The 18,299-nt window shown below is 44.9% G+C and overlaps 1 protein-coding gene across 5 annotated transcripts in view; it reads left to right on the top strand.

Annotated features, from left to right (window-relative positions):
• The first annotated feature begins 14,171 nt into the window (after positions 1-14,171).
• Positions 14,172-18,299, top strand: part of cdc42bpb (CDC42 binding protein kinase beta (DMPK-like)) — a 218,261-nt gene continuing 214,133 nt past the window's right edge. For 3 of the 5 annotated variants that reach the window (XM_086003027.1, XM_086003025.1, XM_086003024.1), the window contains exon 1: positions 14,173-14,982. In XM_086003027.1, coding sequence (XP_085859153.1) covers positions 14,808-14,982 — 175 coding nt within the window. In that variant the 5' untranslated portion in view covers positions 14,173-14,807. Of the gene's footprint in view, positions 14,983-18,299 lie in introns of all 5 variants that reach the window. The other 2 variants (XM_086003023.1, XM_086003026.1) reach the window with 2 other exon arrangements.

The raw sequence follows: 18,299 nt of genomic DNA, 5'->3' as shown, positions 1-18,299 counted from the left end.
TCGGGGATCGTGGGGTGGGGTGTCAGGGGGTGGCGTGGTCAGGGATCGGGGGGGATCAAGTGTCGGCATGGTCGGGGATCGTGGTGGGGGGTCGGGATGGCATGGTTGGGGAACGGGGGAGGTGGTCGACATGGTCAGGGAATGGGGGGGTCGGTGATCGGCAGGGGGCATTGGCCGGGGATCAGAGATTGGGAGGGGGTTGGGGATGGAGGGGGCGTTTGGGGATCAGGAGGGGGGTCGGGGATCGCGGGGGGTCGACGGCATCAGCAGGGGTGGTGAGAGAATCGGGGCCAGCCACCGGAGGATTGTGGCCGGCCTCAGCATCATTAGTGGGGTGGTGGGGAGGCCTCATGGTGGGAGTTGGAGACCTGGGGAGGTGATCGGAGGCCTCATGGTGGGGTCTCTGATCGCGAAGTGTGGGTTAAGTAGGGACGCTGGATCGAGGAGATAGGTATAAAGCCACTTACCTCCTGGATGTAGCAGTCCCCCACCTCAGTTTAACTGCCAGGTTTCACAAATTGTGTGAAACCCGTCCACAGGCAGTTAAATTCAAAATGGAGGTAAAAAAAGAGGCTGGAATTGGGCGGGTTGGTGGTGGGATCAGGTCGGGAATCTCATTTTTAACTATTTAACTGCCCCACGCTCCAAACCTACCCGTTTTTTAGGGGGAAATTCCGACCAATGCCTTTAATGTAGGAAAACATCCCAAGAAGCAATACAGAAGCATGATTAGACAAAAATGAGCCAAAGATGGAGTTATTAGGAGGCCTGACCAAAACCCTTGGTCAAAGAGGTGGATTTAAGCAAGGTCTTAAAGGAGGAGACAGAGGGGTTTAGGGAGGGAATTCTAGAGCATAGGGCATAGACAGCTGAAAACATGGCCACCAATGGTGAGATAATGGGAGGAGGATGCCAGAATTGGAAGAATGAGGAATTCTGGGGAAGTTGTAGGGTTGGAAGAGGTTAGAGTGATTATGAAGTGTAAGACCATGAAGGGATTTAAACATTAGTATGAGAATGTAAAATTGGAGACATTGGAGGATGGGAGCCAGTGTAGGTCAGCAAGGACAGGAGCAATAAGTGAGCGGGACAGCATAGCTCTGGATGAGCTGAAGTTTATGCAGAGTGGAGGATGGGGATAGTCAAATCTGGAGGTGACAAGGTGTGAATGAGAGTTTCAGCAGCAGATGAACTGAGGCAGGGGCTGAGGCGGGCGATGTTATGGAGGTGGAAGTGGACAGTCTATGTGATGAAAAGAATATGGGGTTGGTAGCTCAGCTAGGGTAAAATAGTATGCCGAAGTTACAAACAGTCTGGTTCAACATGACACAGTGACTGAGGAGGAGGATACAATCATTGTCATGGGTCACGGATTTTGTGGAGGGGGCTAAAGGAAATTGTAATGTATGTACCTTTAAGGGGGGAACTATCTTTTACAGCTCATGTATACTGCAGTACCGGCAGTGACCACACCTGTATATAGCACTGAGTAGTAATCTGTACAGATCAGTTCCAGTGTGAGCCACGTTGAGTAAACACCTGTTGTACCGTTCTCCTGCAGTCTGTGTCTTATTATACACGGACACAACATTGGCGACAAGGCAAGTTCGAACCTACCTGCAACTCTGCATCACCTCCCGGGGATTCGTTCCTGGAGATCAGTGGATTGGAGGTCAAGGCCAGAGACTCGGGCGTCGACCACAGGCAACCGCCCAGTCATCCAGCAGAGACTCGAGAATTGCAGGGGAGGCTGTCGAGAGCCAGGCTTGGCTTTCCAGTCGAGGTGGTCCAGCGAAACGGGCTGGCAACAGGTAGTGCGCAGACCCTTCCCGGACAGCGGCGGGCTAGAGCCCGACCGAGCGGCACAGCAAAGGGCCGAGCAGCGTCGACAGGGGAGAGAGAGAGGGCAGAGTGCACAGGGCGCAGCCGGTGTTCAGGGGCCGAGCAGCGTCGAAGAGAGGGAGAGACGCGCAGAAACCCACGAGGCGCCGCCATTGCCACGAGGACCGCCGAGAGCGGCGTTGGCAGCAGCGCAGGAGAAACGCGTGGAACCTACAGGGCGCCGCCATTGTCATGAGAACCGCTGGGAGCGGTGTTGGCAGCAGCGGGGGAGGAAGGAAAGCGCGGGAGACGCCATTTTAAGCCATTGGGACACGACATTTTAAACCACACCCAAAATGCCGAAGAGTGGCAGTATCACCGCATTTGACAATGAAGTCGAAGATTGGACTACATATGTCGAACTAATAGAGGTATGCTGCAAGGCAAATGAGGTGTCAGATGACAAAAAAGCGTCGGTATTGTTAAATTTAATGGGTGCAAAGACGTATGGTTTATTACGAAATCTAGTAACCCCAACGAAGCCAATGGAAAAGAGTTTTGAAGACATAGTAACGATACTACAGGAACATTTAAACCCCACACCGCTGCTGATAGCAGAAAGATTCAAGTTTCACAAACGGAACCAGCATAAGGATGAAAGCAATGCTGATTATTTAACAGAACTGCGCAAACTATCGAAACACTGCCAGTTTGGAGCGGGACTGGCAGATACCTTAAGGGACAAGTTTGTGTGTGGGCTTCAAAGTGAAGGAACCCAGAAACGGCTTTTATCTGAAAAGGACCTTACGCTGGAAAAGGCTTTCAGCATTGCGGTATCATATGAAGCAGCAGCACGGGACGCTGCAGAGATACAACAGAGACCGCAAGAATATGGCACAAACGAAATGTCATATGGAACAGAGAAGTGCTATCGCTGCGGCAGAACAACACACGACCAGAATGATTGCTGGTTCAAAGACAAAGTGTGCAGACAGTGTGGAAAAGTAGGACACATAGCACGAGTCTGCAGGTCGGGAAAGAAAACCAGCAATAAGAAACCTACCAAAGGAAAGTACAAGAAGGTACATAAGATGACGGAGAATAGTTCAGATGAACAAAAGAGTGATAACGACTCCGAAAGCAGGGAACTGAGTTGTCTGAAACTACATAATGTGATCACAACGGAGGATCACCGAACCATTTGGGTCACTCTCAAGATAGCAGGAGTCCAGGTAAAGATGGAATTGGACACAGGATCAGCCCTAACAGTCATAAACCGACGGGACTACGAGCGGCTATTCTCACACATACCCTTGAGAGACACAAAAATTATTTTGAAGACGCACACGGGGCAAAAAGTCTACCCCAAAGGAAAAATAAGGGTGACCGTTATATATAACGGTAAGAAAACACCAAAACTAGACCTGTATGTATTGCAAGATGGAGGACCACCATTACTGGGACGTGAATGGATCCGGAAAATACAACTGGATTGACATTCCATACAGGCCCTGACTGTGGCTGACAAAAAGGATGACGACGTCACACCTGGGCGACTGTCAAAGATCCTAACTGACGCGAAAGAAGTGTTCCAGCAAGGACTTGGAACACGAAAAGGCATGACAGCGACGATTAAAATTGAAGAAAACGCAAGCCCAAAATTTTTTAAGGCCAGAACGGTATCTTATGCGATCCACCCAGCCGTCGAAGCAGAGCTGGAGAGTCTGGAACATTCAGGTGTACTGTCCAAGGTAGACTGGAGCGAGTGGGCTACACCCATCGTCCCTGTGATGAAAAAGTCATTGAGCAGCATGCCTAGGGAACCAAGGAAGGTTCGCATCTGTGGGGACTTTAAGGTAACAGTGAACCCGGTCCTTCACACCGTACAATATCCACTTCCGCGGATTGAAGATATTTTCGCCTCGCTATCTCGAGGGAAACGCTTCACTAAGATTGATCTGGTCCAGGCGTATCTGCAAATGGAGGTAGAAGCATCATCAAAAAAATACTTCACAATCAACACCCATAAAGGTCTCTACCAATACAACCGGCTGATATTTGGGGTAGCATCAGCTCCGGCTATTTGGCAGAGGGCAATGGAACAAGTCCTGCAAGGAATCCCAGGGACCCAGTGTTATTTGGACGACATCCTGGTCACGGGCGAAAATGACAGTGATCACCTTGCCAACCTGGAGCAGGTGCTCACTAGATTGCAGGAATATGGGCTCCGAGCTAACCGCCCCAAATGCGAGCTTTTTAGAAAACAGACCTCGTATTGTGGCCACGTTATCGATAAAGAGGGGTTACATAAGTCCCCAGAGAAGATTGAGGCAGTAGTCAAGGCTCCAGCACCGGAAAATGTGTCACAACTGAGATCGTTCCTCGGGCTGGTAAACTACTACCATAGGTTTTTGCCAAATTTGTCTACAATACTACACCCACTGAACACCCTACTGCAAACTGGGGTGCCATGGAAGTGGAGTGACGAATGTAGACGAGCTTTCCAGAAGAGCAAAACACTAATCACATCGAAAGAGGTATTGGCCCATTACAACCCAGCATTACCAATTCGGTTGGCATGTGATGCGTCACCCTACGGCATTGGAGCGGTGCTGTCGCACAAATTCTCGGACGGCTCAGAGAGGCCAATAGCCTTTGCGTCACGATCACTAACCTCAGCCGAGCGTAACTACGCCCAGATTGACAGGGAGGCCCTCAGCCTAGTGTGGGGAGTGAAAAAGTTCAATCACTATCTGCACGGGCAGAAATTCACCTTGCTGGCTGATCACCAGCCTTTGGTCTCCATTTTTAATCCGAAGAAGGGCGTTCCGGTGATGACTGCGCAACGACTACAAAGATGGTCACTTTTTCTAGGGGCGCACCACTATGAGATTGAATATAAGGGCACGAAACAGCATGGAAATGCTGATGGGCTATCACGCCTGCCACTGCCTACTGCGGAGGATGCACCAGCAGTGGATCCTGTCGAAATATTCCATTCGACTATAGTTGAATACCTACCGGTAACTAACGCTTGTATCGAAAAGGAAACCCGAAATGACCCGACACTGTCTCGGGTATATGATTTGACGGTGAAGGGATGGCCAGCACATGGCGACTCACTGTTGCCAGCATTCTCGACAAGGAGAGAACAGCTGTCAGTGTGCCGGGGGACCTTGATGTGTGGATCCCGAGTGGTAATTCCACCCAAGTTAAGGGATAGACTGCTCAATGAGCTTCATGAGTACTTAAGGAAGTGGCCCTAGAAGTAGTAGATGCATTGCTGGTCATCTTCCAGAACTCGATAGACTCTGGAACGGTACCCATGGATTGGCGGGTAGCTAATGTTACCCCACTATTCAAAAAAGGTGGTAGAGAAAAGGCGGGGAATTATAGACCGGTAAGCTTGACATCGGTAGTGGGGAAAATGCTAGAGTCCATTATAAAAGATGTAATAGCAGAGCACTTGGAAAGCAGTGACTGGATCGGACAAAGTCAACATGGATTTACAAAAGGTAAATCATGCTTGACTAATCTACTGGAATTTTTTGAGGATGTAACTGGTAAAATAGATAAGGGAGAACTAGTGGATGTGGTGTATTTGGACTTTCAGAAGGCTTTCGATAAGGTCCCGCATAAGAGATTAGTGTGCAAAATTAAGGCACATGGGATTGGGGGCAAGGTATTGACTTGGATAGAGAACTGGTTGGCAGACAGAAAGCAAAGAGTTGGAATAAACGGGTCGTTTTCCGAGTGGCAGGCAGTGACTAGTCGGGTACCGCAAGGATTGGTCCTAGGACCCCAGCTGTTCACAATATATATTAATGATCTGGACGAGGGAATTGGATGTAATATCTCCAAATTTGCAGATGACACAAAGCTGGGGGGGAGGATATGCTGTGAGGAGGATGTCGTGAAACTCCAGCACGATTTGGACAGGTTGGGTGATTGGGCAGAAACATGGCAAATGCACTATAATGTGGATAAATGTGAGGTTATCCACTTTGGTGGCAAAAACAGGAAGGCAGATTATTATTTGAATGGTAATAGATTGGGAGAAGGGGAAGTGCAAAGAGACCTGGGTGTTCTTGTACACCAGTCGCTGAAGGTAAGCATGCAGGTGCAGCAGGCGGTTAAGAAGGCAAATGGTATGTTCGCCTTCGTAGCAAGAGGGTTCGAGTACAAGAACAAGGATGTCTTGCTGCAGTTGTACAGGGCCTTGGTGAGACCACACCTTGAGTATTGTGTGCAGTTTTGGTCGCCTTACCTGAGGAAGGACGTTCTTGCCATGGAAGGAGTGCAGCGAAGATTCACCAGGCTGATACCTGGGATGGCAGGAATGACGTATGAGGAGAGATTGTGTCGATTGGGCTTATACTCACTGGAGTTTAGAAGATTGAGAGGGGATCTCATCGAAACCTATAAAATTCTGTCAGGCCTGGACAGACTAGATGCAGGAAGGATGTTTCTGATGGCCGGGGAGTCCAGAACCAGGGGTCATAGTCTAAGGATAAGGGGTAAGCCATTTAGGACTGAAATGAGTAGCAGGCTCGAAGGGCCGAATGGCCTACTCCTGTTCCTATCTCTATGTTTCTATGTTTCTATGAATTTCTTCACCCAGAGAGTGGTGAACCTGTGGAATTCTCTGCCACAGAGGGCGGTGGAGGCCAGTTCATTAACTATATTCAAGAAAGAGTTGGATATATTTCTTAAGGCTAAAGGGATCAAGGGATATGGGGAGAAGGCAGGGACCGGGTACTGAATTTGGATGATCAGCCATGATCTCATTGAATGGCGGAGCAGGCTCGAAGGGCCGAATAGCCTACTCCTGCTCCTATCTTCTATGTATCTATGTATCTATGAGGGTCATCTGGGAGGGGTAAAAATGAAAAGCCTAGCCAGGGCTTATGTGTGGTGGCCGGGAATCGATAAACAAATCAAGGACCTGACCAAGAGCTGCTCAGGATGCCAGAAAGTCCAAAATGCACCACCACATGCCCCTCTACACCCATGGGAGTGGCCCTCATCTCCATGGCAATGGGTGCATATTGATTTTGCTGGTCCATTCATGGACTCAATGTTTTTAATAGCCGTGGATGCGCACTCGAAATGGCCTGAGGTCATCAAAATGTCCTCCACCACCACGGAGAAAACTATTGCAGTCCTACGGACCATTTTTGCCAGGAATGGCTTGCCAGAACAGATTTGCTCCGACAACGGACCACAGTTTGTGTCCGAAGAGTTCCGGAGGTTCTTGAAAAAGAATCGGGTAAGGCATTACCCATCCGCCCCGTATCATCCAGCCACAAATGGATTGGCTGAGAGGTTCGTACAAACCTTTAAGAAGGCAATAAAGGCTATGTGCAATGACAACATTCCGCTGCAGCACAAGGTGGACAATTTCCTGTTCGCCTACCGGAATGCGATACATGCAGTCACCAACCAGGCCCCAGCCACGATGTTCTTTAACCGAAGGTTAAGATCTCGCCTGGATTTGCTCAGACCAAACGTACGAAGAGATGTTGAGAGTAAGCAATTCCAGCACATCCATGAGAAGCCAACAAGGAGCTTCAATGTAGGGCAACCAGTCTTGGCCCGCGACTACCGAACAGAAAAATGGCAGCCAGGAACGATATGCACACGGCAAGGCCCACTAATGTACACAGTGGACGTTGGGGAGAGCATCGTGAGACGCCATGCTGACCAGATCCTAGAGTCACAGGAACAAGTCAACCCCATGCCTCGCCCATACGTACCTGGTGATGAACCCGACGTACAGGTCGCATCTACCCCAGAAACAGTAGCATCGGAAGCTGATGAACCAACCGACGACAGGGGGCCAGAATCGCCCCCGCACCAAGAGCAAGACACTCGGGAAAGGCGCTATCCAGAAAGGATCAGGAAGCCTCCCCAAAGACTGAATATATAAGTAGACTATTTTCAGCTAATGTTGCATGTTAAAAGTGTTAATTGTAATTAGTTTGATATTTAATTGTTAAATGAGTGTTATGGTACTGTTAATCTAAAAGGGGAGGAATTGTAATGTATATACCTTTAAGGGGGGAACTATCTTTTACAGCTCATGTATACTGCAGTACCGGCAGTGACCACACCTGTATATAGCACTGAGTAGTAATCTGTACAGATCAGTTCCAGTGTGAGCCACGTTGAGTAAACACCTGTTGTACCGTTCTCCTGCAGTCTGTGTCTTATTATACACGGACACAACAGAAATGGCTTTGGTCTTCCAAATTTTTTATTGAATTAAAGATGGAAGCATTTGGGAGCTAGAGAATCAAGAACCTACCCTAATCCAGATGAGCCAGTGACGACTAAGAGTTCTTCAGCTCAAAGCCCTGCTCAATGCCCTTTATCTATTATACAGTATTCAATTCATTAACAAATTAAGATTAATGCCTTGTTATTTGAAATTTTGTTTTTGTTTAAAGAAGAAGACTTCAAGTCATCCTAAATCACTTTACAACCTATTATGTACTTAAATACTACCATGGGATCATTTGCATCCTCCTAAGAGGGCAGATGGGGCCTTGGTTTAACATCTCATCCGAAAGACGGCACCTCCGACAATGCAGCACTCCCTCAGTACTGCACTGGAGTGTCAGCCTAGTTTATGTGCTCAAGTCTCTGGAGTGGGCCTTGAACTCACAACCTCCTGAGTCAAAGGCTAGAGTGCTACCAACTGAGCCACTGTTGACACTCAAACGTTTATAACATTATGTGTGCACTGTTTATATTAAGCATTGCTTCTAGCTCCTGACAAGGAGATATCTATCCCCAGACTGAAAATCTTTTGTCATCATTATTGTTGCTAGCATATTGTCTTGTTGTGTTGATGCATTCACAGGTCAGAATGATCTCCATTCTAATGTGGTAATGGACCATATATCATGCAAGTTACAAAGTGACATGGCGTGTGTGTGTTTTGTGGTTGACTTCAGTGGGGTGCGGGCCATGAATGTTTTAATGGCTCTTAGTGAATTTCTGTAGATTCATTTGATTAGTGGATAATTCTGCTTCTTCCCACAATTCAATAAATTAGTTCCCAAGATTTGTTCTAAGTGTTGATTGGTATGCTTGTATGATTTGATGTTATAACTATAGTCATGAACTGCAACAGTTTAGTTGGGCGAGAAAATAATTTAAATCAAAAAGCAAAATGCTGCAGATGCTGGAAATCTGAAATTAAAATAAAAAATGCTGTAATCACTCCGCAGGTGAGACAGCATCTGTGGCGAGAGGTAGCTAGGGTTATCGTTACAGATCGATGACCTTCCATCAGAACCCAGCATTTTATGTTTTAGAATAATTACATAAGAACATAAGAAATAGGAGCAGGAGTAGGCCAATCGGCCCCTCGAGCCTGCTCCGCCATTTAATAAGATCATGGCTGATCTGATCCTAACCGCCAATCCACTATCACAGAACCATTTCCTGAATCTAACAGAATTAGACACATGAAATAGGAGCAGGATCAGGCTACACGGCCCCTGGGCCCGCTCCGCTACCCACAGGGCCATGACCGATCCGAACCTAGACTCATGTCCAAATTCCTGCCTGCTCCCCGTAACCCTTAATTCCCTTTACTTCTAGGAAACTGTCTATTTCTGTTTTAAATTTATGTAATGATGTAGCTTCTACAGCTTTTTGGGGCAGCATATTCCATGGACCTATCACCCTCTGAGTGAAGTAGTTCCTCCTCATCTCAGTTTTGAAAGAGCAGCCCCTTATTCTAAGACTATGCCCCCTAGTTCTAGTTTCACCCATCATCGGGAACATCCTCCCTGCATCCACCCGATCAAACCCCTTCACAATCTTATATGTTTCAATAAGATCGCCTCTCATTCTTCTGAACTCCAATGAGTAGAGTCCCAATCTACTCAACCTAAATATTTCTTTAGTGAAAAACATAACTGAATAAAGTAAACATTGAAATTTGTTGACCAGTGTCTTTATTAGATCAATGAGTTTGACATTTACAGTTTGTAAGTAGTTGAGTAAAGATGAACCAAATTTTCTCAGCAGATAAACTGTTACTTCTGAAGATGGGAGCCTTGATTTCCCACCTTTCTGTCATTGGTGCATATCTCTGGGGAGGAGGAGGGAGAGGGGAACTCTGACCCTGGCCATTATTTTGGCTTTGTGGTCATTTGAATATTAGAAGTGTACTCCCTGGATTCTGCATGACAGTCCTGTAGGGTGGGGTTCACTGTACCATTTTTCTGTGGGATGGCAAGAGGTGTCTGGTCTCCCACCTATGTGAAGGCTTACCTGTACTCATGCAGCCATAAAATGATTAGCACATATGCTTAACTGCTCAAAAGTTTTATACTCCTGATGAAGTAGCCAGATTCCTAAATCATCTGGATCTATTCCCGGAAATCTGTCCCTCAGCATTAAATGACAAAGATCTCCATAGTCAGTTGCACCTTACCCTGTCCTACCACATTCATCGCATAACCTCAAGCGTGATAACCATTTCTCTAGAAGTACGGAACGGACTCTTCCTTAGTTCCTTAAATTTATGACAGTCTGTTTCAGTAGCAACAAAAGTTAGCCATTTCTCATTGGAAACTATGGATATATATGTGTATTGGCTACTCCCCCACACTGAGATAAACAAACTCAGCTGCAACTAGCCAAAGAAGTTTTCAAATCTTATTTACCCTCTCTACCTAAAATTATAAAAATATAATAGAGATTTGTCTTATTTGACAGAGGACAATTTGTCATCTATATTTTAGCAATATCTTTAGAAAAGCCGAGGTATTTGTGCTTTGAAATGTTTTAATGTGATAAGGTATTGTATAAGGTGCAAATAGTATTATTAAAATGTTCATCCTGGGAAAGAGTTATTGGGTGCCTAATCCTAATACGTTACTAATTTTGCACTGAAACTAATGACTAAAAAATAAATGAGTGGAGTGGAGTAACCATCTCTCCAATTTTCTCCTGTTCTCACTGTGTCGAGGGTTACAAGTGCCACAACACATTGGGGTGCCAAGCATGCCATCATTCATTTATGTGGAATTTCTGTCAATTTTTAAAACCACCACATGCCTTATAACATTTCAAATACTTGTGTTCCCAAACCTATTTTTAATTCCCTGAATTTTTGCTGCAGTTTTTGTGGAAACAGATAAGAATCCATGGAGTTTGCATCTCTATGGTTACAACAATGTCATCCAGAAATCAAGGTTAATTACAATTATACACTGAAGTACACCAACTTGTCATAATAATCAACTCAGAAAAATAATCGCTAAAGGTGAAATAAAGCTGTTAAGGAAATGTGGATTTACTTCAGGGACTTGGGCCCTGATATTTATGGGGAGGCGGGTGAGGCCGAAAATGGCCAAAGAACCCAGGAAGGCCGGGAATACGGAGGGGACCTCATTAACATTTTTTAGCTCAGTTTCCCGCCCGGCAGCTGGCCAATCAGACAGCCTGACCAGTGGATGGAAGGGAGCACCAGCGGCAGGGGGCCACAGCCGGAGACCCTTGGGGATGATCCCCAGTAATCGGGAGAGCCCTGCGATTGGGACTGGGGGGATAGGCCTGCACTTGGTGCTGGGGGGAAGCCAGCAATCAGTAGGGGGGAGTGGCCCGCGATGGGGCTTGGGGGGATGTTGGCAATTGGGGCAGGGAGGAGAGGGAGCCCGGCGATCGGGGCTGGGGGAGGCCGAAGGCTTCCTTGACGTGCTGGGGGGAGCACTCCTGCCCCTCCAGGAGTGCTGAAAGAGGCACTTACCTTTTGAAGCTGACAGCTCCCGCCTCCGTTACATTGCCGAGTTTCCTGACCCCTGGGAGATGGAGCACGCGGTGTCCGCCGGTGCGCTTGAGTATTTCCGCGACCGGTGGGCGCCGCGGGGACTGGAGTGCATCATCAATTTGGAAAACCACATTTTAATTTGATTTGTTAAGATTTAGTTGAATTTTTGTTTATTTACAGTCTAATTGGTTTTTTTTGGGTTCAAACAAAAAGAGGACCCCTGGGATACCCATGCAGCAACAGTAAATTTTAAATCGGGCTCCCAATTGCACTGTGGGAGCCCAATTTAAATATGTTAATGAAGTGTCCTGCCTCTCCATGGCTGGCCATGCAATTGCCCCAATATCCACAGTCATAAAAAAGGCAGCAGGCGCGTGTGCGGTGTGTTGGGGTCGCGTTCTGTTTATAACTCTTTAATCCCCACCTCCGACCTTCTCCAACCCGTTGTGGGGGGGTTAATATCGAGGCCTTAATTTCTAACACCTCTTAGAAAAACCAATTACATTTTGTCAGTGTAATCTCATTTTTGTAAAAGGCCAAAATGGATACTCAGACACGTGCAATGGTAAATTACAATCTTTTATCCCTAATTAATATACTTGTAGGAGCCTGCGCTGGACACCAAACAGACACATTCTCAATAATGGCTAGACATTGGTGTTTCCAGTAACATCAGCAACACAAAATAAAGCACACTATTTTGTGTGGAGTGGATGAAAGACATCCCCAGTCTCACCAGCAGTGAGTCATAGCGTACCATAAGTTCTACAATTCTACGTTGTCTTATAACTGTGGAGGAAACAATGTATGGGTTATATGTCTGTGATGAAATATTCCATTCATCACTCATCAGTATTTCTCTGCCTGTGACTGTGGTTGGTTTCAGTTTCATTTCCATTGTATTGTACTGTGTGTAGGGCTCCGCCCATACCTGGCTCCTATGTAAGCTGGCCCAGCCTGCAGCACATCCAGTACGGCAGACCTCTGGATGGAAGATACATTCTCCTCTGTGTGTTACCTTCTAAGTCAATAAAAGCCTTGTTTTGTTTCGCTAACATCGAGTCTCGGATTTATTGAGGCACATCAATGTCATTGTCAGTTTTCAATACCAAAACGTCCTCAGTGAAAGTCACATTAGACGCAAAGATAACTAGCATCTAGATCATTTGATGTCATACATTATATTACATTGTTATTTCTTTGCTGCTACAATGTTGGTAAGCAAACTTTCCTTCAACACTTTTTTACAAGCTGGCAGCTTTCGTTGTCATTTTTTCCTGGTGCCAGCTCACCAATTATCACTTTGATAGCATTCGCAATCATGATCTCTGGGTCATCAGACCAGTACCATAGCCACTACAAACTGGTGTCAACCGTGGCTCAGTTGCTAGCACTCTCACCTCTGAATCAACAACAACATCAAGTCCCACTCCAGAGACTTGAGCACAACATCTAGGCTGATACTCCAGTGCAGTACGGTTGGAGATGCTGTCTTTCAGTTGAAGAAGAGCAGGGTAGTTCTCAATGGTGTCCTGGCCAATAATTATCCCTCACCCAACATCACTAAAGCAGATGCTGGTCATTATCACATTGCTGTTTGTGCAAATTGGCTGCTGCGATTCCTACATTACAACCGTGACTACACTTCAAAAAAGTACGTCAACTCAAATTTCTCTCCACGGATGTTGCCTGACCTGCTGAGTTTTTCCAGCATTTTCTGTTGTTATTTCAAAAAAGTACTTAATTGGCTTTGAGACGTCTTGAGGTTGTGAAAGGCGCGATATAAATGCAAGTCTTTATTTCTTAACTGTACATTGCGTTCACAGTACAGTACTGTACTTGGACGCTCCTTTGGAGCCAAGATGTCCCACATGGCAACTGTTTTGTTGGAGATGTCAAACAGAGGTTGGTACTCGTAGGGCATGAAATAGCAAAGATTGTTCACTTGGGCTATTGTGTTCGTTTTCTAGAGATTACTTAAGGAATGGTATTGCAGTTTAGGGAGCAGATTGCCTAACAATTTTCTCAGAAACCTGCATCTGCACAAACCCTTCTGTGAGGTTTCTTAGGGAGGGCGGAGGATTAGGACTGTCAAGTTTAATGTAGAAGAAAAACATATTTCAATGACTATGTAGTACTGTGAGTACAATATCACTGAGTATTGGATATAGATATTATACATCCATTTGAGTGGGCACGTTTACATTTTGAGACAAAATACACCGGCATGCGCCGATTAAGCTAAAAGGAGCAGCATAAACATTTCGCCGTTTTGATTTCAAGTCTTGCTGGACACTTGCTCCACTTCAACATAAAGCGGAATTTCTTTCCTCTAAATTACATACGGATCGACAAATCTGCGCAACGGGGAGTAACGCCTGGAAAATAACATTAAAAACTAATGCCGGTCTGCACAAGTTCGCATGCATCAAATGTTTTTTTTCCGCCTTTATTGGCGATGATGCGGCCGAGGTGAAGCGTTGCCATCTCCCGGGACACGTTCCCTGGCGCTCGCGCTCCAGGTTCCTCCCCGTTGGCATGGGGGCGGGTGAGGGGGTGCTGTCAATCAGGTGACGTGAGTTTGTTTCCGGTGGGCTGCTTTGTGGAGGGAGAGTGTCGACTCGGCGAGTGTCGGTCAGCGCCCGAGCCCAGTGCGCTTATCGGCCATATTTCCCCATATACGGTAAAAGGAGAAGCCAAGTGTGTGACGGCCGGCCAGCCAGCCGGCAGCCCGGGCTCTGGGGGAAGAGGAAGACGGGGATCGAGGCACGTATAGCGGCGGACCGCGGGATGAGCGCCGCCGGCTTCACACTCACCACAAGACGCCGCGGCGCTTCGGGAGAGCGAGGAGGAAAAAAAAGGGGAAATGAACAACGCACTTGAGCAGACGGGCTGGCTTCACGGGGCTGGGCTTCAGCTTAACTGAAAAGGCTTAAGTTTGTTTTCGGCGAGCGAAGGAGATTTTTTTGTGGAGGTGGGGAAAAGAGGGAGAAGAAAATATTATGACCAGCTGGGCCTGAGTGCAGCTGCTATTTTTTTTTGCCTTTTAACTTCAACCGTGAAAATGTCGGTTCCTGCCTTTTTTAATGTGAAATAAATCACAGCTTTGATCTCTTGTGGGCAAGTGAAGGCGCTCAATAGTTGCCCTTTGAGGAAGATCATTTTTGGGGTTAGAAAAAAAACTTGTGAGGATAAAATGTCAGCGAAGGTTCGCCTGAAGAAGTTGGAGCAGTTGCTCCTGAACGGACCTCAGAAGAATGCAAGTTCAATGAGTGTGGAGACTTTGTTGGATATTTTAATATGTTTATACAACGAATGTAGCAGCTCGCCTATACGACGGGAAAAATACATTGCAGAATTCCTGGAATGGGGTAAGCAGAACCTTAGGTGATCCTGTCTGAAATGTTACCGTGCTTTGAACTGCGCCGATACATGAAACAGTTGTTTGTTTACTTTTGTGGAACCGGTTGGGCTAAATCTCACAAGTCATTTTCCTAGTATATTAAACATCGGAAAATTAACTCTTTCTACGCATTGAGGATTTATCAAAGTCCACAATTAATAACTCGTATTATTATGCTGTGAAATGTTGCAAAGTTTCCACAACATGATTGCTTCTATTAAAAAATGGACACAAAATGTGGAGTGTGAGAAAATTCACCTATCCCACAATGAAATGTTCAGGTACACATTTGCTTGATTTCTTTTTTGCAAAATAGCTTTCCTTATAATTAACAAGGAACGTCACCAGTTTAATCTACTGCTGTTGCAGCCTATTTGTTGACTTTGTATTTAGGAATACTTCTTTGTACATGTTTCACAATTCTAAATCAGTAGGTGGACATGTGATGGGATAAAAGCTTTGATGTGTTTTTTCTACCACAAGCTTAACCATATATCAATTCTTAATGTGCTCCTTCTCGAGATTAGGTTGCAACTGAGTTGGTGACTAGCATAATGTTATTTACATGAGTGTAGTAATAGTTTTAATCAGTTTAGTTTATACTTAAGTAGCCAATGTTCTATTGTATGTTAAATTAAGAGGATTCACTTCCTGGACTATTTCATTGACGTCAATAATAAGATTAACAACTGAATGGTGAGCCATTGTATCACATCTGGCATGGAGAACTGGACTATTGGGTATCTCTTGCTATACAGTATGTTAGCAAGATTTGCTTTGTTCAATAGGTGAATGTCAGTTCGAGTTCAAATTCACTTTTAGCTTGCCTTAAAGGGGACACAAACATTAAAACAAAGTAGTTTGACAACTTGCGTAGTTCTATTTCTAGAAGGGTATCTTCAATATTATTTGAGACCTGACATCATTGGGTGTAGCTGGCAATGTCTGTTATTGTTAGGGGATTTGCTAGTTATGCACACTGCTAATTCCATATACTCAAGTCTTTTAACATGTATTTGTACCATTTTCAAACATGTAATTCCTGAATATGAACCATTGACCAGTAATATACACACATCGATAATATTTTTTTGTCTGCATATATGCATAAATCAGCTAGATTGTTATTGTGAATGAGCCTTCATCTCACTACATTTTTTATTAGGAATATGAACATTATCTCACTGGTAGGTTTAAAATCAGCTTCCAACGTGCTTTTTAAGTGTACAGTATTACATCATTTTAATTCAAGTTGAAGTTGGTGAAGATTTGAAAGTACAAGTATCAGTTTTGATACTTAATACTACGTTTATAATTTCTACGTCAGTCTTTATCTTGTATCTTTTTTGCTGTTGCATTAATCAACCATACAGATTACTTAGAAATTTTCTAAACAGCTTGTAAGGAGCCTTCATCTTATCTTGTCTTACACTGAGAACTATTTAACTGCAATGTTAAATGTTACAATACTTGTTTTAATGTACTGTTTACAACAGAATAATCTAGTAAGCCATGATAGTTGCTCCCGTTTTAGAACTAGACTTTGGTTTATTTATATAGATAGTTGTCAAAGTATTTGTATATGCACTTGAAGTGCCGTAACCTACAAGGCTACGGACCAAGAGCTGGAAAGTGGAATTCGGCTCGATAGCTCTTTCGGCCGACATAAACACGAAGGGCCGAGTGGCGGCCGTAAATTTCTATGAAAGTAGCACGGGTCGTCTAAAACTGACCATCCCTATACACTTGAATGAAAAATACTATTAATGAAAAAGTTTAGATGGAAAATCTACCACGAATGGTGCAGCAATAGTCATCTGACCAATCCTATCAAAATACCTTTGCAGGTACTTGTATGAAATTTTGCAGAGACTATAGAAGGGGCCTTTACCTTTTTTGAGCCCTCTGGAATAGTGGTGCTAGGACAGCTCTCCCATTTCAGAATTAAAAAAATAAAGCCTTGCATGCAAGGACATGCCTCTTTGTGGACCTTTCAAAGCTTCTCTTTTGGGGCTCCCTCTTTGACTGCAGTACATGAAACTTTATCGTATAGTAGTCAACTGTATTGTAGAGATCAGATTTCATTTGTGAAGAGATTTGTAACTATATATACTGTGCTGATTTATGTAGAGTGAATATGTGGTATTTGAATATGTTTTCATTTCAGTACTAACTGGACCATAAACTATGGACTATGCCCCAATGTACTATGGTTTATTCATCCCTTAATCCTTACAATTCAATTAAAATATACATTTACTATTTAATTAAATTTAAGTGTTTTTGAAGAAGGACTGATTGAATCGGTAAAGGCAATGCGCTGGATGCAGCGTATGTGGATTTTCAAAATGCATTCGAGAAAGTGTCTCACAAGAGGCTTGTTACATAGCAAGTTGTTTGATGGACAGGAAACAAGGGGTGGAATTCTTCAGGGCTTTTCCCATACCACAGCCGCAACTTCGACACAAGCTCTGTTTGTGGGAGTGGGGTTTCCGCCAAGGTGTGGGGTCGGGAGAGGCCGCCAGGTGATTCACTGCCAAAGAGAGAGAGAGTAACTAGGCATTGCTTGAAGTAGACAAGGGTTGGAAGTGGTGTACCCCAGTGGGTTAGTGCTGAGTCCACTTTTGTTCTTGGTGTATATATAAATGATTTGAACGTGGGCGTAGAGACCACAATACCAAAGTTTGTTGATGACGACAGAAAAATAGGAGGTTTAGCAAAGAGTGAAGAAGCATTTGAGATACTGGGACTATCTCCATTGGAGCAGATAAGGCTGAGGAGATTTAATAGAGGTTTTTAATATTATGAATGGTTTTGATATACTGAATCGTGAAAGAGTATTTCCTCGGCTGGGAATTAGTGATGAGTTGTGATCAATTTATAATTATCACTCAGAATGCGGAAAGAGTTTAGGAGCAATTTTTTTACACCGGGTTGTTGGCGCATGGAATGCTCAGAGTCCATTGCTGCTTTTAATGGAAAAGTGGATCTATATTTGAAGTAGTGGAAGATTGAGGGCTGTGGGGAGAGGGCAGGGCAGAGGGATTTGTTTTGGATAGCTCTAGCAAAGCCAGCACAAACATGATGGGCTAAATGGCCTCCATCTGTGGTTCTATATACAGGTTGTTTACAATCAAAGATGGAAATTCATTGAGTTTTTGTTGGCCAAGGCTCTTCCCTGAAAGATAGAAAACCTTCATTCTCCTATTGCCAACAGTACAAACGATTTAAATTGCAGATGACTTGTGTTATTCTAGTGTACAATGCTTGTGATCTTGGTCTTAT

This window comes from Somniosus microcephalus, chromosome 12 (genome assembly GCF_052327205.1).
Source record: "Somniosus microcephalus isolate GS21.2 chromosome 12, FLI_Smic_1.0, whole genome shotgun sequence".
Classification (NCBI taxonomy): Eukaryota; Metazoa; Chordata; class Chondrichthyes; order Squaliformes; family Somniosidae; genus Somniosus; species Somniosus microcephalus.
Note: the sequence above shows the minus strand (reverse complement) of the source record. Positions and strands in the feature narration are given on the sequence as shown.